General features: G+C 40.5%; 1 protein-coding gene across 1 annotated transcript in view; it reads left to right on the forward strand.

The window, feature by feature from the left end:
* Window positions 1-9,357: 9,357 nt before the first annotated feature.
* The window catches only part of CXADR (CXADR Ig-like cell adhesion molecule), a 47,730-nt gene continuing 30,072 nt past the window's right edge, over window positions 9,358-27,015 (forward strand). Inside the window, exon 1 of the mRNA XM_043997510.1 lies at window positions 9,358-9,482. Coding sequence (XP_043853445.1) covers window positions 9,440-9,482 — 43 coding nt within the window. The 5' untranslated portion in view covers window positions 9,358-9,439. The remainder of the gene's footprint in view (window positions 9,483-27,015) is intronic.

Raw genomic sequence — 27,015 nt, forward strand, 5'->3', positions numbered from 1 at the left:
CAGGTTTATTGGGGTACAAGAGAAACCAGCCGGGAGGAAGGTTTTGCCAGAACAAAATGCTTTCCCCCCCAACTGACTTGTGGGGTGCCATTTTATAGGGTTTAGATGGGGGTGGGTAAGAGTCTCTTATTGGGTGAGGGGCTGGTGGTCTTCCCGCGTTGCACTGTGGTAGGAAGAATCCCTCGTGAGAGATCTGGTGGTGGGTGTCAACTTTGTCCTGATGGGTCTAAGCAGTCTGCTGATGGGCGGTTCCAGGTGGTCTTCTCCTGGATTACCTCATCCAGATGCTTAGGAGGACTGGAATGTGGGGTGATGGTCCTGGAGCATGCTCAGTTCAATCTGTGCCACTTATCTCCATTAGGTGGGTGTGTGTGTCCTTGATTGTGTTCAAGGAGAGGCCTACTTGATTTCAAGGGAAAACCCCTGAGGTTTCAAGGAAAAGGTTCCTTGAACCCCCCAGAGAATTGTTGGGGTGACCAGGGCCCATAATCCTCCCATGACATTCCCCCCTTCTTATATCTAGGGAAAAAGGGCGGTGGTCTCATCTTCTGTAACTGCTTCCTGCTGGTTATGGATGTAGAGATGTCCCTGAATCATTGGGGGTACAGCAGAAGTCATTATGGGCCTGGTCCAGGGAGCGAAGAGGCATGTAGGCCGGGGTAGTGGCTGCCATAAGGTTGAAAGCCTTGAGTCTTCTTGAGACAAATTTAACAAAAAGGTTAAAGAGACAAGGGCCAAAGATTAGAAGAACGACAACTAATATCACTATCGGAATGAAGGGAGTGAACCAAGAAAGGAACCAAGAACTCCAGGAACCTGCGTGAAGAGAGAAAAGCTGCTCACGTGTGTCCCTCATCCAGTGAGAGACATCATGGAGATGTTGTACTCAGGTCTCGACTTTCCTTGAATTGTTAATATACACACAACAAGATGTATTCTGAACCATACACACACCACCTTCAGCCGCTAGGAGATAGTCTAGGGCTATTCTGTTATCTAACACTACATTGGCTAGAGTATCAAGGGACTCTTGTAAATCCTCTAGCCCAGCTGCTGTTTCATTCAAGAGTCTTTCTATGGCCAGAGTAAGATTGGTTAGTATGGCATCCTGCTCAATATAACCTATGAAAGGGATAGTGAGAGCGGCTGCCTTCTTAACCCATCAGAGAAAATTATCCCAGGAACGCCGCTTGACCCTTGAGGGGTTGTGGAAAACCTTTACCTGGGGATCCAAAAATCCCATTGTGCATTGTCCATATTGTTTATAGGGACTGAGACATGAGGTTGTCAAGACTTTCTGGGGGTGCTCTTCAGGAGTTAAGCCTGTAACAAAAATTGGCAGATTCTGGTGTCCACAGACAAAGACATACCCCTGAGGGGCACATAAGGACCCCTGGGTGTTCCTGAGCATTGTCTCAATCTCCTTGCCCCATTTTGAGGTTGGATTGCATGAGGGTATAATGCCAGGCCAAGTCTGGCTGTTCTTAAGGGTCTTTAACATACCCCAAGAAGCTGGAGGCCGTAAGGGCTGCTGGAGGGTGGAGTAATCTTTAAAACTGTCACCTGGAGTCAGGACAGTGTAATCAGGTTGCCAGTATGTATACCTGGACAAGTAAAATAAACCCTTTTTATCATTCAAGGGGATTGGTGATCCTGTACAGTTTACACACAGGGCATGTGTGAGGTTGAATGGAAAGGAGGTACCTTTCCAATTCTCAAGGCAAGTAAGCTTGTGAGGTCCATTGATCACTTTCCCTTCCTTAATCATCATTGTCCCTGTGTACTGTTTCTTGGGATAAGTGATATTGAAAAAAGGCTTACCAGCAGTAAAGCATTGAATGCCCCTAAAGGTCTCCCACAATGGTATTGCAAATATAGGGAGAGTTGTATAGCGAGGGGACATAAAGGGAAGAGGCATAGGAGTAGAAAAATTTACACCATGTACTATAGGTAGGGATCCATCACTATCCTGGGGATGTCTCTTACACACCCAGCAATCTGATGGTCCAGCCCTGGCGACTGCATCACCTAGTTGGACGATTGCATTATCCTGCCAGGTGCCAGGGCTTATGACTGAGGAGGGGAAGGAGGGCAAGGAAGCAAAGAGCACAAGTAAGAGGAGTAACATAATAAAGTGATAGTGAGGGGAAGGTACACCGATGATGGTACCAGACCAGTCGCAGGCTGTCTCAGGATCAGCTCTTTCTTTTAAATAGATACTGGCAGATTGACTTCACTGCCCACATGCCGGAGATATAGAGTTCTCCTGGTCTTTGTTGATACATTCACTGGTTGGGTGGAGGCTTTCCCTAGCAGATCAGAGAAAGCCTCTGAGGTAGCCAAAGCCCTCTTAAATGAGATTATTCCCCGATTTGGTCTACCCAAATCTCTCCAGAGTGATAATGGCACTGCCTTTACCTCTCGAGTTACTCAACTCATAACAAAGGCATTAGGCATTACCTACCACTTTCACTCTGCCTGGCATCCCCAATCCTCAGGGAAGGTAGAACGCATGAACCAAACTCTAAAAACAACCCTTACTAAGATCTGTACAGAGGCAAAAATAGATTGGGTCCAGGCACTCCCCATTGCTCTGACTAGAGTACGGATGGCCCCTAGGGCTAAGCTGGGTCTGAGCCCTTTTGAACTCATGTATGGTAGACCATTCCTTGTAATGGATCCCCTCCTCGACCCAGACACTCATGCTATTACCAGTTTTTCCAGACAGCTAGGGTCTGTGCATCAGGCCATACGGGAATACGCAGACCAAATACTGCCTAAACCTTCACCTCAGGATGACTCGGGCATCCAATACCCTGCCCAGCCAGGAGACTTAGTCTTCCTTAAAGTCTGGGACACAGGCAGGGCCTCAGACCAGCTAAACCCTCGTTGGGAGGGGCCTCATCGGGTAATCTTGTCTACCCCTACAGCAGTAAAACTGGAGGGGCAGCACTCCTGGACTCATCTTTCTCGGATTAAACCTTTCGTCCCTATAGCACCTGATACAGAAGACACAGCTGTCCCGGTCGTAGAACCAAGATGGAACTATGATAACAGGGAAGACAGAGCTGGTAGAAATCACATGGTTACCTGCCTAGTTGAGGGAATGAGAAGGGGGGTTAAGAAACAGGTCAATTATGGAAAGGTGAGGGAGATAACACAGGGGTCTGATAAAAATCCTGCTGTCTTCATGAGCCACTTAGCAGACTCTCTGAAGAAATATACCAACCTAAACCCCCAGAGATGTAGGAATAACTGTCCTCAATATTCATTTTATCAGCCAGTCTGCTCCTGACATTAGGAGAGAACTCCAGAAGTTAGACTGGGGTCCCCAGATCCCATCCTCACAACTCCTTGATATTGCTTTTAAGATTTTTAATAACAGGGACCTTGCCGTAGCCAAAGAGAGAGAAAAGATGGCTCGTGCCCGCTCCATAAACCAAGATTCTATAATAGCAGCAGCCATCACCACATCTGCTACCAGCAGAACTCCGGCTGGCTGAGATTCTGACAGCTGCAGTAAACCGGGACACAGAAGTGGGGGACCCCGCACGAAGGTGAGGCCTGCCCTCCTACCTCTTTGTCCCCAGGGCAGCACCTGAGAGATCAGCTTAGCAAAAATCCAGGGCTCTGCAGCTTGCTCTCCTGACCAGCATCGTGTCAGGCCTATGGCCAAGCTGGACATAGGAGGCAAGCCTAGGAATGGTTTTGGGGCGACCTCTGTCTTACTCTCTGGTTCAGGTCCTAGCATGCAATCAAGGCACAAAGTGGGGATGGGATAAAAGGACCCTTAATGTAGACAGACACTGCCTATCACAGAATTAGGCTTGAACTCCCTCTGGTAAAGCAGGCCGCACCCTGTCCTGCAAAAAGGTCCCACCAGACTCCTGATCTGATAAAGTCCCTTTTCGGTTTTTTTTGCTCTGGTCAGTTTTAATTTTTTTTGTTTAAGTCTGTTCCATCTAGGCTCAAGGATTCATGACACTGTGCCTACGTGTTGCCTCTGGACTCTCTGGGCCCCTCACAACTCCGAGCATTCCAGGCCTTCTCCACTTCTCTCCCCTCCCCCTCCCCCTCCCTTGCGCCGTGATTTCTTCGACCCCCGGTCAGCATGAAGCAGTTTCAGAAGAATCTTCGTCCCCTTTCCTTATATATAGAGAAGTGGGGAATGTCATGGGGCGCAGAGCACCCCAGAATTTCTCTGGGGCACACCGAGGAATCTTCTCCTTGAGAAACCAAACTAGAGGACAGATAACGCCTAGAGAGATAAACTGAACCAAATCAGACTGAGCTAGCTTGGGATTCCTACCCTTCATTCTGGTCTCCCTTACCCTGGGGAGATAAGTTTGGGTGTGGCTTCGGCCTTTATGTTCTGAAGAGGGATCCGTAGCCACCCCTCACTCAATTCCTTTAGTCACTACCAGTGGGGGATGGTCCTCCACTGCTCACCCAATTACCCCAACTACCACCAATGGGGGATGGTCCTCCCTCACTAAAGGAACTTTCCACAGGAAGATGGTCCACCCCCATCAGTCCTCTATAAAAGTACCTTCTGGTCTCCTGTTCGAGGAGATTTGGTACCTCTGAGCCATGTGCTTTATGCCAAATCTCCCCATGAAAAGTCCAAGGATTTCTTTCATGGTTTCCCTCCCCCCACCCTTCCCTTCCCTTGCTCCTAAATAAACTATCACCTTATTCCAACTAAGTTTTGTGTGCAAGAGGGTGTAATTCTTTAAAGAGGAATTCCCCAACCCCAACCGGTACCCCATTTTCCCACCATATCACAAGGATCAGATTCTACTGTTTGGACTGACACACTCCTTTTTGTAGTGATGCGGTGTACTGGAATGGATTCAAGAGCATAACAGTACCCATTTACCACTCTGGTCCCAATGGTTAGTATAAAAAGGAGTGCATGTGCCTTCCAGCAGGCCAGGGATGAGTCCTCATTCCTATTTTCCCCCATAATACCCATCTTCTTTGCTCCTCCACTACTCATTTGCCTGGGCAGCTCTCACTACCCCAAAATGTTATACCTTACAAAATATGAACTCTGACACTTACTAGTGTTGGGACCCTCGCAAGTCACTAACTAGCTTTGTGACATTGGGCAAGTCATTTAACCCCAATTGCCTGAAAAATCCAAGACCATCTCCAGTTATCCTGATGTATATCTTGCCACTGCATCTAGATAACTCTGGAGGACCGAATGAGGCTGGTGACTTGCACAGCTCTCCCTCACTTAAATCCAGTTCAGTGCAAGTCATGACATCACCCCCATGTCATGCTCCTCTTCAAGAATGAAGGAAAGCAACAACAATTTACACACGTGATATAGATGCAAATCACTATCATGACTATTGCAGTAGCCTTCTAGTTTGCCTCCCTGTCTCAAATCTATCACCATTCCTGTCAATCCCATACTCAGTTACTAGTTATTTTCCCAAAGCACAGGTTTGACCACATTACCTCCATCCTTCTTACCCCCTCCATTCAATAAATTACAGTGGCTCCCTGTTACCTCCGGAATCAAATATTAACCCTTCTATTGGGCTTCACAACCTAGTGCATTCCTACCTTTCCAGTCTTATTACACCTTTTTTCCCTTCCACATACTTAATAAACCAATTGCACTGACCTACTTGCTATTTCTCACACATAACCTTCCATTTCCTTTCTATGCCTTTTCACTGGCTGCCTCTCGGTCCTTGGAAGGCTCTCCCTCCTCACTACTTATTATTTTTTTTTAAGTGAGGCAATTGGGGTTAAGTGACTTGTCCAGGGTCACACAGCTAGTAAGTGTTAAGTGTCTGAGGCCGGATTTGAACTCAGGTACTCCTGACTCCAGGGCCGGTGCTCTATCCACTGTGCCACCTAGCTGTCCCCTCCTCACTACTTCTTAGCTTCCTTCACAACTCAGCTTAAATTCCATCTTCAAGAACTGATAAATAGAAATATGCATAGAGTAGTTTTACATATACATACCCCTTGGTGTCTAATGGCAGCCATCTCCAGGGCAGGGGAGGGGGGAGGGAAGAAAAAAAAGGAAAAAGAAAAAAGAAATTTATATAATAACATATACACACATCTATTTTTGTCTGATGATAGCCATCTCCAGGGCAGGAGGAGGAAGGGAGGGAAGGAAGAAAAAAAGGGAAAAAGAAAAAAAGAAATTTCATGATAACTCTTATGTATTTAAAAAGAACAGCAAGCTATACATAATAGATTTGCAGTTTTACCTGCAATAGACAGATGTTAATAACCACAAATTTACTGAGAACTGACTGAACCCCACCTACTCCCTATTCCCAGACCAATGAAATGACTGGGACCAACCAATCTTTGTCAATTCCATTCTTATGGATCTCTCCCAAACAAACATCCCCTCCCAGATTCCCCACCTTTCTCCTGGGACTTTAGGTTATTATGTAAAAGGGTCCATTCACATTAAGTAGTTTCTATTTAGAGTTAAGTAGCTTCTATACTTAACTCAAGGGCAGTCTCATAGTTCCCTTTGTTCAGTTACCCCATATAAACCCTGTCCTCAGTTCCCATCTTTGAGGAATACCTAGCATTCTTGCTTTACGGTACTCAGAGCTATAACTCCTCTGCCCAGATTAAAGACCTTATTTCTTCTATATTGATTGTTTCATTAATTTCCAGGTTAACAATGTGCAATAATCTTTTTTATTACACTATGTTACAGAAATGCTTGTTAAAATTAAAAATAAATTAATTCTAAAAAATCCATCTTCTATGGTGTCTTTCTTGGTCACCCCCTACCAATTCCAAGTGATTTTCTTCCGAGATTATTTTTTATTTTGTTTTTTTTTTGGTGAGGCAATTGGGGTTAAGCGACTTGCCCAGAGTCACACAGCTAGTAAGTGTTTAAGTGTGTCTGAGGCCGGATTTGAACTCAGGTCCTCCTGAATCCAGGGCCAGTGCCATCTAGCTGCCCCAAGATTATTTTCCATATATATGTATATACATACATATTATTATATACTTACCTATATGTTCTCTTTCCCATTAGAATGTGAGCTCCTTAAGGTCAAGAAAGGTGTTTTTGCTTTTCTTTGACACAGTGCTTAGCAAAGTGCCTTGCAAATAGTCAAAACTTAATAAATATTTGTTGTGACTGACTAGCTGAGAAAGGATTAGTCATCACAGCATTTCCACCTGATGTAGTACAGAGTTTCAGGTTGTCTGAAGATTTTATCTCAAAACAGGAAGCAGGAGGAAGCAGAAAAATCAGGTTGTCAGAGGAAGCTGGAAGAGCTAGCTGTTGAAGACAGCCTCATTAATCATAGCTCTCTCAGTGAATGACTTTTTAGATGGTGAAAACCTGGAGCCAGTTTCCATAGTGGACCTTGTTTCAGATGACCCTGAAAAATAGATCTGATGACCAGCTGGAATGTAAAAAATGTGTTTCAGAGAGCAAAGCCTTGTGGGGAGCTGGCCTGGGCAATGGCAGTGTGATGTCTTTTTTAGAAGATACTCACTGGAAGATCTGAAGAGTCAGAGGTGTGAGTTGCCCCTCCAATACATGTCATCCCATCTTATGTGCTCTCTATGTGCATATCCTGGTAAATGCAGGTAACTTAGACACGTTTGCAAGTGTGGATGCATCATCCCCACATCTAATTCCTATGGATGTCCCCTCGTCACACTGTGTATGTATTCGTGGAAGCTCAATTTTTATAGGAAGAATGTTGTATTATTACTTTATTTAATTAAAATGCCTCTCCTACAAACTATGTGTTGTAATGGGCCTGCCAAAAGTAAAATAAATGGGTTTGTTTGTTTGTTTGTTTTGGGGGGGAGGGGATTGTCAGCTATGCTTTGTAAAAAATTCTCACCTTAGCCAACCTCAAATATCTAGAACTTGGGATGGCTAACTGGGGACTTGGAGTAAGAAAGACCCTGTGGGCTACATATGGATCATAAACTTAGAGCTGGAAGGGACCTTAGTACATATATTTCATATAATCTCTACATTAAAAGCACAGTAGGAAACTATTTCAGAGAAATTGGGACTTGGTAAGGTTATGGCAGTAAATTGCTGAGCCAACATTTGAACCCATGTCTTCTGTACTCCAAGTCCTTTCAGTGGCACTCTACACCCTGCTCCTAAGGAGTTTACTACTTACTATTTTAACTTCATTATAACAGAAAACAGGTAGCCTTCTGGTGAGCTAGACTTAAGGGAAACCGTGGAAGAGGCCCATCCCAAATTAATCAGGGGCAAATCCAGCAGTTTGGGAAATTAAAAATAACCAGTTATCCAACACTTTTTAACCATTCTTGTTTTGTCTTTTGTTTTGTGGGGCAATGAGGGTTAAGTGACTTGCCCAGGGTCACACAGCTAGTAAGTGTCAAGTGTCTGAGGCCGGATTTGAACTCAGGTTCGCCTGAATCCAAGGCCAGTGCTTTATCCACTGTGCCACCTAGCTGCCTCCTTTAACCATTCTTAAAGTGCTTATACAGTACTTATTACATAAGAAGAATTCTGTAGTTATTTTAAGAGAAAACCGCCTAACCTAGCCTCCCCTCCCCCAACTGCGTCCTCTTTTAATATTCAAATTTTATATATACACACACACACACACACACAACCTGTTTTGTTTAACATACTTAGATCAGGTCTTGGTTGTCAACTCTGTTTGAGCTTAAGAATATTTTTTCTCTTTCCATTCCCTACTCTGGCTGAAATTTAAGGCGATTTCTTTCTTCTTCCCAGGGGAAACAAGGAGAGTGGTGCTCTCCTTTTAATTACACTTTGTCCACTATTTTAGGCCAGGGGCGTCATGTAAAATGAAATGTCAATTGGTTTATGGGCAATTGCAGTCAGAAAAATGCATCCTCTCTCCAGGGGGTGGCTTCCAGACTTTACTTTGGGACTGTAGCTCTCCCAGCCAAAGGGGTGGGGTGGTCTTGAGCGTGCCATACCTTTTTCTAAAAATTGTAATTGTTGTTTGGCCTATTTAAAAAAATAAGACTACTAAGTATGGGCGGTGGCTAGAGCGGATGAGATTCCAATTTTCCGGCAAACCACCCTGTGGCTATTGATGCCTTTTCTCCCTCGCCCCGGGCGTGCACGTGTAGCTTTCCTCGCTCCACCCTAGCCTCCAAACCCCAAGAGGGCGGTTTCGGGGCGTAGCCTTGGGGTCTTAGCAGAAGCGTGAGAAAGGTCTCCGAGCCCCGTCGGACCTTGAACCTCGGGAATAGGAGCGGAGTTGAAACCTACCCTGGCAGCCGGAGCGGAAGTGACGCCAGCTTCACCTGCTCGCCCTGGTGCGGGCTGGGAGAGGGAGAGGGCAGAAGCTCGGAGGTGTTTGCGAGCCGGGCTGGGAGGGAGACCCGCCGGGAGAGCCGCGGAGAAGAGCAGAAGCTATCTGTGTCGGGAGCTGGAGCGCAGACCCAGGGGAATCCCCTCGCCATGAAGCTTCTGTTGTGCGTCGCGCTCCTGTGCTGGACCGCGGGTGAGTAGAGGATGGAACCCCACGGAATTCCTGCGGGTCCGGGAATTACCCCGCCTGTGCTCACCCTGGGTACAATGGGGCGGAGAGACAAAGGAGCAGGACTCTGTACCCGGGGGAGGGGGAGCAGTGAAATGAAGCGGGTCGGAAAGGGTTTTCCGATTTGGGGTTAGGGATAGGTGCAGTGGATAGTTTACGTCCTGATTGGAAAGATCAGAGGGAGGTGACCCTGCTGGACCTCGAGGCTTGTTGGCTTGGGGGAGGGTATCCTGGTGGGAGAGATAAGAGGCCCCGAGGGAGCCATGAAACAAAGAAATTTTCGAAATCCAACTCTTGGTCCCTTAGGAGTGAGTTGAGGACTGAACTCCTACAGCAGTAGAGCTGAAATTGTGTTGTCCTTTTGAAAGCCTTTGGTGTGATCACCCTCACTTTCAGGGCTGGTTCCCAAAATGGGTGGTGTGCGTGATTGATGTGTTTGGCGGGGGTCGGGAAACTGAGAGGAGGGGAGAACAACCTAGCTGGGAAGCCCCTTGTTCGGAAGGGACCTTTCAGACACTGGCCAACTATTATTTGCTTTCTCTTCCGTGAATCCTTGGCTACTTTGCTCGTACCTTTTTTTTTTTTTCTTTAGTGGTATCGATGCGTTTCCACTGGTTTTCTGTTTCTCTGGCCCACTTTTGTTGGTCATTTTATCGTTTCCGTTCTGGGTCACCTGTATTTTAAGCCCTAGAAGGTAAAAAAAAAAAATTGCAAATATCACTCTTGCTATTTTAAAAAGGGCTCTGTGACTTGGTGGCACCTGTGATCCACCAGTTCTTTAGAGAAAGCTACTGAGTATTAACAGGAGTTATATAGCTTATGAATCATCTAAGCAGGAACTATGTCTTCTAAAATACTGAGAAGTATTAATAATGGCTCAATTCTGAAGAAATCAAACGGAGGTTTCTGCAAATAATTGATTTCTATAGGGTAAAAATGGTATCAATGTATTAGAGAAGATTGAATTGTTTTATTTCTTAATTTAATTTAGTAGAGTTCTTTTGGATAAAATGCTGTGTGGGGTTTTAGAATTCTCCTTAAAGCACTTTATGCGGAATTTTCTTTGCCTAGGGAAGCATAATATCTACATGTATAGAGTGTATATACATGCATCTACATATATATGTAGAGAGAGAGAGAATAGAAGTAGTCCTAGCATTTGTTTTTCATTCCTGTGGAAGCAATGTTGTTTTGGTGCCAACTCTTTTGAAAGTAAAATGGTTCGTTTATTTTGTCGGACTTCCATAATTCAGAACTTTGGTTTGTGTTTTGCACACCACCTGGAAGGATAAATCTGTAGAATTGGGATGGCACTTTTCCGTTTCCTGTTTAAATGTGAAATCCATTGTTGGTGTCATGGCTGTGAATATTACTCATGGCATGAAAATTCTATTTTGAAAGTAATCACTGTCTTGAAACTTTACCACTATCTCTATTTTTTTGTTACCTAAAGTTGACTTAAATTGTTCGGTAAAAACTAGGGCTTACTTACCATGGACAGTTAGGCTAGTCATTTTTAAATAAATATATTATTCATTTTCAATATCTTTTTGGAGAGTCTTTGTTTAGGTGAAAGCACTTATATTTGAAGTATTGAAATGGAGAAATGGACAGATCATCTATATGATCTATATGATCTGTCCTATGAAATGATTTAATTAGGCTTAGCCAGTTTTCTTGTAGATATATTTTTTCTAGCATTCAGCATTTTGCTAGTCCTATTTTGTATTTGTACATTAAAATTCACGTTCTTTTCCTTGGAATTGGAAACCTCAAAGTCTTTACACAGCAATGTAAAATTATCATTGTTTCAGGAAGGGCCGGACCTTGAAGATCACCTAACTTAACCCCCTCATTTTACAGATGAGGAAACCTGTTCTCACTTGTCCAATGGTTACAAAGGCAGTAAGTGTAAGAGGGGGTAATTTAAACCCAGGTCTTCTTCTCTCTCTTTTTTTTTTTTGGCAGGGCAATTGGGGTTAAGTGACTTGCCCAGGGTCACACAGTTAGTAAGTGTCAAGGGTCTGAGACCAGATTTGAACTCAGGTCCTCCTGAATCCAGGGCCAGTGCTTTATCCACTGTACCACCTAGCTGCCCCAAACCCAGGTCTTCTAACATTAAAATCTGAAGTCTTATCTATTGTACCAACCCTGCCCTTTTTCAGATTTCCTGGTGCCAATTTTAGAAATCCTCTGGTAAGATCATGTATATTCAGTGTTCACACTATTTTGTTTGCCAAGGTAAAACTATTACCACTAGAAAGTAGTTGAAAGATTAAACTTATGAATAAAAGGCTTGTTGCCACATCTCCTTCATGCAGCATTTCTAAGTACTCTTTTCTTTTCTTTTCCCGTGGATTCTATGACATGGTATCCTTTTAGTTCTCTTACCTTTCTAATCATAGAAAAGACATTTTGGTACTGTTGAAAGAGCACTGGCTTTGTTGTCAGCTTTGTTGGCAACTAGGTGGCACAGTAGATAGAATACAGAGCCTGAAGTCAGGAAGACATTCAAATTTAGCCTCAGACACTTAACTAGCTATGTGACCCATGTGACTCTGGAGAAGTCACTTAACCTGTTTGCCTCATTTTCCTCCACTGTAAAATGGGAGGATAAACAATAGCACCTACCTTCTAGCACTGAGAATAAAATAGCACCTGGCACATAGTAGGTGCTATGTAAATGCTCATTCTCTTCCCCACCACCTTCAGAAGACCTGGGTTCATAGTTCATATTCTACCTGTTACTTATCTGTCTGAGATTGCAGTTTTCTCATCTAAAAAATAAAAGAGTTGGACCAAATTACATTTGTCTGAGTTCCCTTTCTGCTCTAAATTTTATTTCTAAGTTGTTCTTCCTCTATAGGTCTACCAAGACCATCTTAATTACACATATTCTCTTCAAATGTCCGCTTTTATGGATTTACTCCACTTTTTAAAATCCAATTTTGTGGATTTTTAAAATCCACTTTTATGGCTTTAATGATCATCTCTGAATGATTTTCATATCCATCTAGCCAATAGCTTTCCCTGAGATTTAGTCCTACATTTCCACTTGCCTGCTGGATAGCTCAAGGGAATCGCACAAACATTTATTAAGGATCTAATGTGTACACATCACTATACTTAGTCTCTGGAAGAGATGTAAGATTACATAAGTCTCCCTTTCATGGACTTCAGCATCTTTTGATAGGATTTGACATAACACAAATAATTAATACAAAATAGTCATTTTAAGGAATGGATGAATGCTTTTGCCAAGTACTGTGCTAAGTGCTAGAGATGCAACTAGAAAAGCAATGGCCATTTCTATAGTCCAGGAGCTTAAATTTTAATGAAGGAGATAACACACTGAGAAGTGGTAACCAGATAGTAAATATTTTAGGCTTTGTGAACAAAAAGACAAAAGCAAGGATGTTATATAGGTACTTACATCACAAAAGGAAACTTTTATTGATGAAATTCAAAATATTACAATAATAATTGAGTACAGTTTATTTTTATGGTATGGGTCTACTAATGAGAAGAATGGAATTCTTTTAGGGAGGGTTTTATTTGATTGGGTTCAGAGTTACTGTTACCTATCATCAAAATCAATTAAAAATAATCAATCTTTTATTAAGCACCCACTGTGTATCTGTCACTGTGCTAAATACTAGAGTTACCAAAAAAGGCAAAAGACAGTCTGGTCTTAAAGAGGTTACAGTCTAATGGGGGAGACAACATGCAAGTACATGTAAAGCAAGTTAAATCCAGGATAAATAGGAGTAATATACAGGAAAGGTACTAGAATTAAAAGGGGTTGGAAATGGCTTCCTGTAAAAAATGGGATTTCGGAAGTCAGAAAAGCTAGTAGTAGGTGGGGATGAAGTAGAGAATTCCAGATTTGGGAGACAGCCAGAGAAAATGCTAGGAGCCAAGAGATAGAGAATCTTGTTTATAGACCAGCAAGGATGCCAGTATCATTGGAGTAAAGAGTATGTGGTGTGGGAGAAAGCTGTAAGAAGACTGGAAAAAAGGTAGGAGGAGGCTAGGTTATAAAGGCTTTCAATGCCAAGCAGCATTTTGTATTTGATTCTAGAGGCAATAGGGAGCCACTGGAGTTTATTGAGTAGGAAGGTGACATGCACTTTAGGAAAATCCCTTTGATCTCTGAATGGAGGATGACTTTGGAGGCAAAAAAGACTTAAAACAAATTGATGAGGGCCTACAGTAGAGAGGTGGTAGTGTCAGAAGAGAGAAGAAGCAGGGGGAGGGGGGAGGCAGTTTGAAGAGATGTTACAAAATGAAATCTGCAGGTCTTGACAAAAGATTGGACCATGGCGTGAGACATAGTGAGTAATCAAAGATGACACCTAGGTTGCAAGTTGAGGGACTGGGAGGATGGTGTTGCCCTCTAGAGTAATAGGAGGGGTGGGGGGTGGGGGGTGGGGTAATGAATTCGGTTTTGGACATACTGAGTTTAAGATGTCTTCTGGACATCCAGTTCCAGATGCCTGAAGGGCAGTTGGAAATGAGAGGTTAGGGAAGGATAGGTAGATTTGAAAATTATCGGCATACACAAAGATGGTAACTAAATCCCATGGGATCTGATGAGATGCCCAGGTGAAGTGGTATAGACAAAACAGAAGAGGGTCCACATACAAACTACAGCATGATTGTAATGGAAACAGCACTTTCCAAACCTTTAAAGTACTATAGAATGTGAGTCAGTTGTTACCACTGAATTATGGAGGATCAGAGGAAAGTTTCATGGAATAATATTTGAATAGCATTTTAAAATCTGAAGAGGAAGTCAGCAGAATAGGGGACATTCCAGGTGTAGGAAATGACATATAAAAAAGCATGTTTGCTTGGAGCTTAGACTAAAAAAAAGAGCAATAATAAGGTAGCACTAAGAGTAGAATGGTAGCAAATCATCGAGGGCAGAGATGCCTGCTGCAGACCAACTTTAAATTTCAATTTAAAATTTAAAATTTAAGTGGAAAATATTTAACAAAAGTAAAAAGAAAATCGAACATAATGTGAGTGAGATTTTCCCCACCCCTTAGTTATGAGATTTAATATAGTTATAAGTGATTTAATTATGATAATAATCAGCATATTAACTGAAAAAAATAGTGATTTATTATATTTAGATATCTTATTCTAATTGTATTTGTAGATTAAGTCTCTCTTCTTACTTAATAATGTCAGATGATACTTTCCAGTGTCAAGCATTAAGTAATATCAGAAGATACAGTAGTCAGCAATACTATATTTTAGAAACCACAAATGTTGTGCTTGACTCAAGGGAGTCAAGCAGCTCACTAGTGATATACTTGACTACTAGAAGGGGTCATGCAGCAAAATTATGACCCTGTTGCCACAAGAAGAATGATAAAGGAATTGGAAAATGCTGACATTTGTCACGTAGGCAGTTTCTCTATTTCCTAAGAAGATGCTTTAATTTTGGATACTTTTAATTAGTATTGTACAGAAGCATTCAAGCTCTGGAGGGGTATAAAAACGCGTTGATTTTGTAACTCAGGGTCTTTTAGGTTGTGAGATTTAAAATTGGATATTAGATCATAAATCTCCCCTACTTAACCTTTCCCTTAATTTATCTCCCAAACTAGTAAATGGAAGCAGCTTTTGGTTTTCTAGATAGACCTTTTTATTTATAGTTATGATAGTCACAAGGTGATGTTGATTAGAAGGATAGGAAAGTAGAAACACAATACAAATAGTCTTAAGTCTAAGCTTAGTCTATATTCCTTATAAAAACTCACCAAACCGAAAAAGGCCACCTTTGGAGAGAGAGTCTGTGCCGAGCCGTCAGGAGTCCCGCCAAGCAGGCAAAAAGCCTCCTCTCGTTCTCTCCACCCCGGAAGTCAAAAAACCCGGCAGGCAGTCTGACATGCGCAGCAGGCAGCCTGTACCCGGCAGGCAGTCTGACATGCGCAGCAGGCGGACTGTTCATCTCCTCCCCAAAAGGGTGGTCCTTGAAAAACTGGCGTCTTTCAGTTATCCTAACCGACTGTTAAAAACTTTCATATTTTACCACAAGGTCCAACCCGTGAATGACCGACTTTATTGTGAGAATAGGCCCTTTCTCAATAAACCTAATTTCTATGGCTTGGAGACTTTGTTGTATCTGTTCCTCAGTCAGACTTAGAAATTTTCCTGACAGTGTGATGTTAATATGTGGTTTTCTAAGTCAAGGTGCAGCTGGTAGGGATCCTTTATAAAAAAAAGTCCAGGACTAGGATAAGAAATTTGAATTATGATTGTGTAGGGTTTAGTTTAATTCAACAAATATTAACCTACTATATTTTTGGCATTGTGCTAGGATATATTAAAATGGCATGGCCTATTCCAGCTAGGAGTTTACATTCTATTAGAGAATACATCATGTACACAAATAAGTAAATAAAAGATAATAAGTCTTTTGTTTTGTTTTGTTTTGTTTTAAGTGAGGCAATTGGGGTTAAGTGACTTGCCCAGGGTCACACGGCTAGTAAATGTCAAGTGTCTGAGGCCGGATTTGAACTCAGGTACTCCTGACTTCAGGGCCGGTGCTCTTACCACTGCGCCACCTAGCTGCCCCGATAATAAGTCTTTTGTGCAGAAAGAGGTGGGGTGTGGAGAGAAAGAAAAAAAAACAAAAAACCAAGAGAGAACATTAACAACTAAAAAGAATTAATGGAAGTATAGCTTCTTATCTCAGCCTTGAAGCAGTAAGGTAACGATTCAGAGTATAGTCTTTTAACTCAGTAGAGTTAAAAGACTATACTCCATGGACAACTTCAATCAGTACAAGACTAGCTTTGTGTATAAATCTAGAAGAAATGACAAGAAAGAAAGGAGGTAAAAATCATAAGATTTGGCAAGCCTAGGAAGGTAATGATGGTGAGTAGGTCACTAAAGTCATGGAGAAAGGTAGGAAAGGGTGTTGTAGGAAGATGTTAGCTTGTTAAGATCCCAGATCCTCTGCAGACATTCCACTGGGGCTTAGCAACATACTATTCTGTTAGTTGATAGAATCACCTCTAGTCAGAGCAGCCAACCCAAGAATCCACACAAGGACCCCAGAAATCCTGAAGAGATCCTGGGAAAGAAAAGCTATTGGATACAGCGCAAAGGATTAGAGTTCAGTCAGCATTGCCTGGTGCCTTTGAGACACTTCTAGCACCCGTTGCCTCAGCTCTGCAATGTGCAAGACCAGGCAAGCCTGACCCTTATGGAATACTTGTTGGACTTTTGAGGTTTTCACCATAATCCTTGGTGGCACTCCTTGTCCAACCTGAGCCTTTCCCAACCCCATAGCTGGCTGCCTGAGAACTTTCCCATCTAATCTAACGCTGGGATTAATTAAAAGGCATTGGAGTTTACTAGATAGTTTACGATTTATGACACTGGGTGAGGAAATTATTTTCTGAGACAAAATAAGTATCCATTATTCATTGATTCAATAACAATCCCAAAGCAGTAATCCATAGGCAATAATAGGTACTTAAGCCAATGACAATACTTAAGAACCAATAATAAATAATAAAAGTTAGTGTACTCATTCCCATGAGCAAGTAAGTGATTAGTTGTGATCTTAGGTTACTAGAAATGTATATTTTTAAAAAATATCAGAGTGACTAAGGGAGACATAATATTTTATTTCCAACCACTACATACTTCTTGTCTCATTTTCATTTTATCAGATTATTTGACTTTGTAAGGGGCTAAAATTCTAGCTAGTCTATCTAAAATATCTAATGGGTGGTCACCAATAAATTGTAAGCTTTAGTAAGAGTTAGTCTTTTAAGCATTTATTAAGGAGAATAAGAATTTGGGAAAGAGAAAGGCCTAGATTCATCTATCTATTAAAGGGAGAGTGTATTTCTAGCTCCCTTCTCCACCTGAGTCCTGAGGAAAGAGAGCGAGAGAGCCAGCCTCATCCCCTCTTCTTCCCAAAAGCAATCGTCACTTCCTGACGCCAAAGAAAAGCTGCATGGCCTTGCCCTCAGAGGCCTTCTCCTCATGGTGGAGCTTTCCTACAGTAAGTCTCCAGCAGGTGGCGTCATTCCAATCGTTACAACTTTGATATGTATATAATATAAATGACAGTGAATGATAATATAACATATAATAAATAGTAATTTACTGTCAGATTATAAGGCATGTGGCAAGTAGTATAGCTATTTCATTTATCATAGAAATATTGTGTTCCAAAAAGAATCAAATTAGAATAATATTGAAGTAATATAAAATCTGTAATAATATGCTTGATTTTAAATTCATATCAAAGTCAAAGTTTTATCATGTCAGGGTTTTAAATTATATTGTCTCATTGTTTAACAAAAAGAACGGAATTTTCAAATATTAGACCACTCTAAGATTGACGTACTCTGACTAAATGCTTTCTAATTTCAAAATTATACTTACTGTTATTCACAGGATTTAAAATCTTTCTTTTTTGCAGGGCAATGAGGGTTAAGTGACTTGCCCAGGGTCACACAGCTACTTAAGTGTCAAGTGTCTGAGGCTGGATTTGAACTCAAGTCCTCCTGAATCCAAGGCCAGTGCTTTATCCACTGCGCCACCTAGCTGCTTCCCTCTTTAAAATCTTTCTATGGCACAATGTAGTTTTACATTCTTACAAGAAAACTTCCAAACATTTGAAACACTGTATCTACATTGCTAAGACACAAAATGTAATGATTGCCACCCCACCAACGATAAATATTCCTTAGTCAAACTAGAAGAAGGTTAAAGACAAGAAGACAAGCAAAAAATAATTGCGTCAGCCAAATGAGGGGAAGAAGACATAGAGAGCTATAATTTGATTATAGTAAACACTTACACAAAGTAAACTAATAAAATGGTATTATACTTTCTATCTTAAGAAGTCTTTTAACAGTGAAACTGACTCCTTAGTTCTACTCTAAACAAAAATACTTACCATATCCTGGGGCAACGTAGGGAATAAATAAATGTTTATCACTTAGAAAGTAATTAGAGAAACTACTGATAAAATGTAACTGTAATAGTAAATGTCAGAAAAGAGTATCAAAATATTGAATGCTTATATTTAACCTTCCTTCTCATCCATCCTGCCCATCCATTCCTTCTCACCCATCCTGTTAAAAATCAAAATTAATTTCTCTCTATGATAAACTATGAAATATTTTGCACATTTGTAAACCTTGGTCCAATTGTTTAATCTGCTTGGACTGTTTCCTCCTCGTGGAATAGGTCTAATTGTTCTTTGCTGAATTCAGTAATATTTCAGAAAAGTAGGAGAACGTAGATTTTTCCTACCCTTCTTGAATTTGACTAGTTTCTTAATCTTCTGTATAGCCAGATTCAAAATGAAAAGAAATTAACAGCTCCTTGGAATTGGGTTTAAAAACCTAAATATTTGGGAAATGAAGAGTATCATCTTGCAGAAAAAAAATTTACTCTAAAATTGATTTGTTGTTGATCACTCATTCAGTCTTGTCAACTCTTTGGGACTTCATGGATCATACTGTTCATGGGGTTTTCTTGGCAAGGATACTGGAATGGTTTGCCATTTCCTTCTCCAGGGAATGAAGACAAGAGAGGTTAAGGGACTTGTGCAGGGTCACATATTAGTAAGTGTATGAACCAGATTTTTAGCTCAGATCTTTCTGACTCTAGGCCCAACAGTCCATCCACTGAGACACCTAGCTGCCTCCTCTAAAATTTTTTATTGTTAAGTTAATTAGTGTGTATAAGTCATAGAATAAAGAGTGGGCACATAAAGCACACTTTTAAGTCATTTTCGATTCCAGTACAAATGCTCCAAGATTGATGAAGGAAACTTTTTTCATTCAGATTGATCAGGCCCAGATGATAAAGGTTTTCTTCCCAGGTGGGACTTCAATTAAGGGCTAATTTCAAACTGAAAAAAACAAAAATACTTTTTTTTTTGTTTTTTTAAATTTTTGCAGGGCAATGAGGGTTAAGTGACTTGCCCAGGGTCACACAGCTAGTTAAGTATCATGTGTCTGAGGCTGGATTTGAACTCTGGTACTCCTGAATCCAAGGCCAGTGCTTTATCCACTACGCCACCTAGCTGCCCCCAAAAATACTTTTTTAAAAAATTGTTTTGCTTTGGTTCTTTATTGTGCAGTCTCTAACAACAAATCCAGCCTGCTAATTAGTATTTTCTTTATTTTTTTCCTGATATAGGTTATATATGTACAATAGCATTTCTGCATTAGTCTTGTTGGGATACATGTGAAATCAGAACAAAAGGGAAAAACATCAAAAACCAAAAAAAGTAGAAAAAGTATGGTTCAATCTGCATCCAGATTCCACAGTTCTTTTTTGTGGATGTAGAGAGCATTTTCCATCATGAGTCCTAACAAAAATACTTTTACTAGGTTCACCCATAAGTACTCACATTGATCATAAACATCCAGATTCAAATCTACATAGCTTTTTTCTTAGTTCTTATAGTGAAATCTTAATAATGACTGGAGTTCCCTTACTTAACCTGTGTAATCTAATTCACTGATGCAGGAAATGCTAGGAAAAGCTATCAGTTTATCGACATATCTCTTTGGGTGAGGGTGGAGGGACTGACAAATACACATTCCTCTCTCCACCCCTTCTGAGCTCCTATCTAGTGAGCTGGAGTCAAAGAAAAATCCTGACACATCCGAAAGCCAGAGATACACAAAGGACAGAATGGAGTATGGATAAACAATGAACCAAATCTCACTTGAAAGTCTGCAACCACTTTATTATAGATCTGATTCTTGCTGGCTCAGAATGAACAGAACATGATTCCAACCAGACTCAGAACAGATATAGAATAATGTACATAAAGGTCTTTTTTGTTGTCCCTTTTGGAGATTCCTTTAAGGCCCAATTAAAATCTAATCTTCTACTGGAAGCTTTACCTAATCCCTCTTAATTCCTATTTATCCTGTATGTAGCTTGTTTGAACATATTTGTTGCTGCCTCCATTAGATCGTGATCTCAAGAGGAGGGGCTATCTTTTTCTATTATTTGTAGCCTCAGCCCATAACACAATGGCATATGTTGTTCAGTCATTTTTTCAATTATGTCCAATCCTTTGTGACCCCATTTGGGGTTTTCTTGGCAAAGACTGAAGTGGTTTGCTGTTTCCTTCTCCAGGTCACCTTCCTGATGAGGAAACTGAGGCAAATGGGGTTAAATGACTTACCTAGGGTCACACAGCTAGTAAGTGTCTGGAGCCATATTTGAACTCAGGAAGATGAGTCTTCTTGACTCTATTCCTGGCACTCTGTATGCCACTTCATTCCCCCTTCGTTACAATATGTTCCACAGTTTAGCCATTCTTTAGTAGGTGGATAACTACTTTTTTCTAGTGCTTTACTACATTTTTATATATATGGAAAGAGAGAGAGAGAGAGAGAATGAGAATGAATATTGCTATCTGGAATCTCCTGGTTATTGGGCTGATTATTTTGATTTGCATAATTCCAAATTGCTTTCCTGAATGGCTGTGCCATTTCACCTGCCCAACAACAATGCTTTAGTTTTCCTCTCTACAGCCTCTCCAACATTAACCATTCCCATCTTTTGTCACTTTTGGCCATATTTCTGGTTTGATTTGTAGTGCTCTTATTAGTGATATGTGCTATTCTTTCATATGGGTTTTGATAGTTTATAATTCTTTCAGGAACTGCTTGCTCATCCTTTGTTTTTGTTTTTGTTTTTTTAGTGAGGCAATTGGGGTTAAGTGACTTGCCCAGGGTCACACAGCTAGTAAGTGTTAAGTGTCTGAGGCTGGATTTGAACTCAGGTACTCCTGACTCCAGGGCCGGTGCTCTATCCACTGCGCCATCTAGCTGCCCCCCTTACTCATCCTTTGACCACTTTATGTAGGAAAATGGATTTGAGTCTTTCATATTTCTATTAGCTGTCTGTAAATATTTGATACAAAGATGTTCTCTGTTAATTTCTATCCTATACCTAGATGCATTAAGTTTTTTGCAAAAGCTTTCATTTTCATGTATTCAAAATTGACTACTATTTGTTTGGTTAAGAATTCCTCTTCTACTCATAGCTATAAATGTATAAGCGTCAATATTCAGCTGGATTCAAAGAATTTTTAATTTATTATGGAATATGATTTTCCTAAGCCTTATTTCTGCCACATTGTTTTCCTTTTCCCCCCAGCAGTTTTAATAAATATGGAGTTCTTTCCTAAATTATTTATTTCAGGTTTATCATTTACTGAGTTATTGAGTTTCAATATTTCATTATTTTTCCTAGTCCAATCTGTTTTACTGTGCTATTTTTCTGTGGTTTTTTTAACCAATACAGTACTTGTGATGATTGCTACTCTGTAATATGATTTGAGTCCTTGAAGTATTCTATTCCTCCTTCATTCATAACTTTTTTTTCTTTATTTCCCTTGGTATTCTAGATCTTTTGTTTCCCTAAATGAATTTTTATATTTATTTGGCTCTAGAAAGTATTCCTTTTAGGACTTTGATTAGTATGCCATTAAATCTATAAAATAATTTTAACAGTATTTTCATTTTTATTATATTAGTAGATAGCTATGAGTACCAAATAGTTCTTCATCTATTTAAATTCTTTATTTTTTAAGGAACATTTGTAATTGAATTTCCACAAATATTGCTTGTATTAGATTGATCCTAAATATCTTAAGTATTTTGATGTTATTTTTAATGGGATTCCCCTTTCTGTTGTCTCTTGGATTTTATTATAAAGAAATGTTCCAGAGATTCCTGATTAGAGCTAGGGTTCTTACTGGATAGAAGTTATTACTAAAAAGAAGCATTCTTGAAGACTCAAAGGCTTATGACTACAAAAGAGATACCTGCATCATTTGTCTGGACTGTCTCACAGGACTAGTGACTATTGATTGTAGACACTGTAGTGGTTTGTTTGGGGTTTTTTTTTTTGCCAGTCTTGTCTCAGCTTCAAATAGGTTTCCAGGCTTTTCTCCTGCCTTTAGTGCAGGTTCATCTCCCAGTCAAGAGCTTTTAAACCCATTTCAAGGGAAAGGGGGAAAAAAAAACTTCAAAGAAAAAAGAGACTGGCTATTACTGTCAAGCAACATCAGCACAACCGTTTGCAGAGTCCTGAGGAACTCAGCAAATATGACAAACACCAGCAGGCTCAAAAAGCTGTTCTGAATATCCTCCTTGGTATATCATGAGCATGAGGCTCTCCCATAGATGCGGCTTCTGAGGACTATAGGAAAAAGATTCAGGAGAATCTGAAATTTAAAAGCTGTTCAGAAACTAATGCTTGAAGAAACATGGGCTGTGTTGTGGGAAGAACAAGTGAAGAGATGTTTGAGGAAAATTTTCAGGAAATGAATTCTGGAGTGATCGAGAAAGGAACCAACAACACAGTCTTGGATAATGAAAAAAATCCAAAACATTCAGAAAAAGAAGAGCAGACTCGGACTGTCACCTCACTGGAAAGACCTAAAGGAAATGATCCCAATGTTGGAAGAAAAGTCTCAGATGCCAGATGTTTAACTATTTACTGCAGGACTTAGGAGGCACACTAAACAAGAATGAGTCTCTGCTACTGCAAACACCAGAACCTTTCATCTCAAACTCAAGCGATGCTTGTTGTATTAATTTAAGCAAATTGATAAGGAAATCTCAAGATCTTGACAGCTAGAGCAACACTATGTATATGAATTATTTTTGTGCATCTCTTCTCAGGTCAGACAAAGATGTTTACACTTCCAGTGGTATCTACTACATGAGTGGGAGAAAATTATCTCATATCTGTGGACATGGATGACATTTCTGAGTTTCCTTATTTTTTTTTTTGTGGGGCATTGAGGGTTAAGTGACTTGACCAGGGTCATGCAGTTAGTACATGTCAAGTGTCTGAGGCCAGATTTGAACTCAGGTCCTTCTGAATCCAAGGTCGATGCTTTATCCACTGCACCACCTAGCTGCCCCCATGGATGACATTTCTGAAGAGGAACAAGTATAATCCATCTTTGCCTGTTAATCTCATCTCCCTCCTCACTAACAGTAGGAAGGCGTGAGGTACTGATGCCTGGGAAACCCAATTCAATCCATTGATCCTGTCCAATCAACATTTATTAATCATTGACTATGTGCCAGGCACTGTAATAAGCACTGAGGATACAACTGATAAAAAGGAAAACAGTCCCTGTCCTCAAGGAGTTTACAGTATAATGAGAGACAGTAAAAGGAGGCAGGAAAGCTTGGGGGAGAGGCACCATGGACTACCTGTGGTGGAGGTATCTTGATCCAGGCAGAGCAGCAGACACAAAGTCGAGTGGGCAGACCAAGTGGTAATGTTTCAGGATAATTCTGGAACTGTATCCTATTTTATGATCTTCAGAGGAGTCCAGTTGGAGAGGATTTGAAATTGTTTTGACCCATGTTAATTTTAACATAGGCAAATGTTAATTTTATTTTTTGTAATTAAAAATGGGGAGGGGGCAGCTAGGTGGCACAGTGGATAAAGCACCGACCCTGGATTCAGGAGGACCTGAGTTCAAATCCAACCTCAGACACTTGACACTTAATAGCTGTGTGACCTTGGGCAAGTCACTTAACCCTCATTGCCCTGCAAAAAAAATAATAATAATAATTATTATTATTATTATTATTGCAGTGGGATCTTGCCTTTTACTACTTACCTTGGTCAGCAGTGTCTATAACAATGTAATCCACTGTAGAAAATAACCTATAAAAAACTTGCCTTTTCCACCTTTTATATTTCTATCAAGAATTCTATCAATAGAAAAAGTATTAGAGTCAAGAAAGATTTGTTGGAAAATCTAGCCTCTCAGGTACCCACTATTGCCATAGACAATGGCAACTCTTTTTTTGTTTGTTTGTTTTGTTTGTTTTGTTTTTGAGGGGGCAACGGGGTTAAGTGACTTGTCCAGGGTCACACAAGTGACTCTCAAAGTGTCAAGTGTCTGATGTTGGATTTGAACTCAGGTCCTCCTGAATCCAGGGCCAGTGCTTTATCCACTGCCACCTAGCTGCCCCCATAGACAATAAGTATTTGGACTGGAGTGAATTTTAAAAAAAGATACGCTCTTGATTTTTATGGGTTTATTTTGTAACCTGCAACTTTGCCAGACCTATTATCTCAATTACTGTCTTTGGAGATTTTCTAAGAAAGCTATCATCAGATGTCATCATCAAATAAGGACAGTTTTGTCTCCTTTGCTTATCTTTTATTCCTTCAATTTCTTTCTCTTTGCTATTTCAAGATATTTCAAATCTAACAGGGAGGGTGGACATCTTGTTTTATGCTTCTACTTATTTTGCAAAGATTCTAGGGTATTCCCATTGAATTGGATTCTTTTTTTAAATACTTTTTAGGATAAAAAAAATCTCTGCCTATATGTTGTAAGGATTTGGGGCATAAACAAGTGATGTACTTTATCAGACTCTACATCTGTTGAGAAAATCATGTGGGTTGAGATTTTTTTTCCTTTTAATATTATTACTTGCTATTTTTCTAATTTTGATCTATCCTTTCAACCCTGTACTGATATTGAATTGTAAAGTTTTGAAATACTACATTCCAACAAAGAGAAAGTTAGCAACCTCCCTTAGATGATGATTTATGTTGCCAAGGGATAACATCCTAGGTACATGAGGTCCAGGGTAAGGCTCCTAGTTATTGCCCTGCTATTGGGTGAAGGGGGGGAGATCCTCCATTAAGGCATGAAGTTTCTGGTCTATCCCTTTCATTTTACATTCCCTAAATCAGAAAATTGAGATGTAGGTGAGGATGCTGGATTCTGTAGTCTGACTTGTAGGTGGAACACTGGTATAGGGTGGCAGTGAATGATGGAAGTAGTAAAATTAAAGATATGCTCACAAAATAAAGGAAACAGTGTCCTGGGGTCCTGGAAGGAGTTAGGTTCCCAACACAAAGTGGGGTGAGTTTTAATGGTATTATTATCTGGGTCAAATAGGCATTGGGAGCAGGGAGCTGTGAGTTTGGACTTCGGGTGTGGGTCAGGGTTTGGTATTGGTTCTGGTTTGCGCTAGGGGGAACACCTGGGTTATTGGCAGCTGGTTTATATTTAGACTCCCTGCTCGTGGGTGTGTCTTGCTTTTTTTTTTTTTTTTGACAAGGTAACTCCAGTATCTACTTTGCTATTAGTAATTATATATATATATTTGTCTTAAGGAGTTTGATAAAATGCTTTCTCAATTTTTGAAAATAATTTGTGTAGCACATGGTTGTTATTCTTTAAATGTTTATCAATTTTGTTATTCGGTTTTGCTTTTCAGTTCTGTATGGTTTTTGGTTTCTAATTTGTATCTATTTCTTGATTCTCAAGATTTCCTTTTATACTTATTTTGATTTGCTTATTTGCTTCGTTTCTAACTTTGTAAAATGTGTATTTAGTTCACTCATTCTCTTTTTGATTTTGCTAATGTGTGTTTTTAGTGATGTAATTTTTTTTTAAAGATTGCTTTAGCTATATCCCCTCTTTGGGTGCTGATTGCCAGAGGAAGTCTTATTTTCCTGAGTGAGGATGTTGAGTCAGGATCAAGGATATGATCAATCAGTCAATCTGTAAAAATTTATTTAGCAGAAACTCTGTGCCAGTGCTTAGTATTGGGGAAACAATTACAAATGAAAACAGACAGTCCTTGGCCTCGCTTTAATGGAGGAAGGATAATGCACAAAAAGAAGCTGAAAAAAACAGTATAGAGGAGGAAGATACCTCATGGGGGAGAATGTTGGTGAATTCTGGAGAAGGCCAAAAGCAGCTTGTGGGAAATGAGGAGAAAAACCATGCTGAGCCCCCTCTATAAATAAAGATCCAGGGGGCTGTGGCCCTCTATGTCATAGAGTCTGTAAGGGGCTAAAATTCTAGCTGGTCTGTCTAAAATATCTAATGAGTGGTCGCCAATAAATTATAAGCTTTAGCGGGGCAGCTAGGTGGCGCAGTGGATAGAGCACTGGCCCTGGAGTCAGGAGTACCTGAGTTCGAATCCGGCCTCAGACACTTAATATTTAACTAGTTGTGTGACCCTGGGCAAGTCACTTAACCCCAATTGCCTCACTAAAAAAAAAAAAATATATATATATATATATATATATATATATATATATATATATATATAAGCTTTAGCAAGAGTTAGACTTTTAAGCATTTATTAAGGAGAATAAGAATTTAGTGGAGAGAGAAAGGCCTAGATTCATCTATCTGTCAAAGGGAGAGTGCATTTTAGCTCCACTCTCCACCAGAGTCCTCATGAAAGAGAGTGAGAGCGCCAGCCTCGCCCCTTCTTCCTCCTACACACAAACATCACTTCCTGCCGCCAAAGAAAAGGCACATGTCTTGCCCTCAGGCGCCTTCTCCTCATGGCGGAGCTTTCCTACAGTAAGTGTCCAGCAGGTGGCGTCATTCCAATTGTTACAAGTCCAATCAGAAGGGCAGAGGGTACTGATTAGCAGGAAGATTCAATCTTGCAGCATGATTAGATTTACCCAT

This window comes from Dromiciops gliroides, chromosome 3, assembly GCF_019393635.1.
Source record: "Dromiciops gliroides isolate mDroGli1 chromosome 3, mDroGli1.pri, whole genome shotgun sequence".
Taxonomy (NCBI): domain Eukaryota; kingdom Metazoa; phylum Chordata; class Mammalia; order Microbiotheria; family Microbiotheriidae; genus Dromiciops; species Dromiciops gliroides.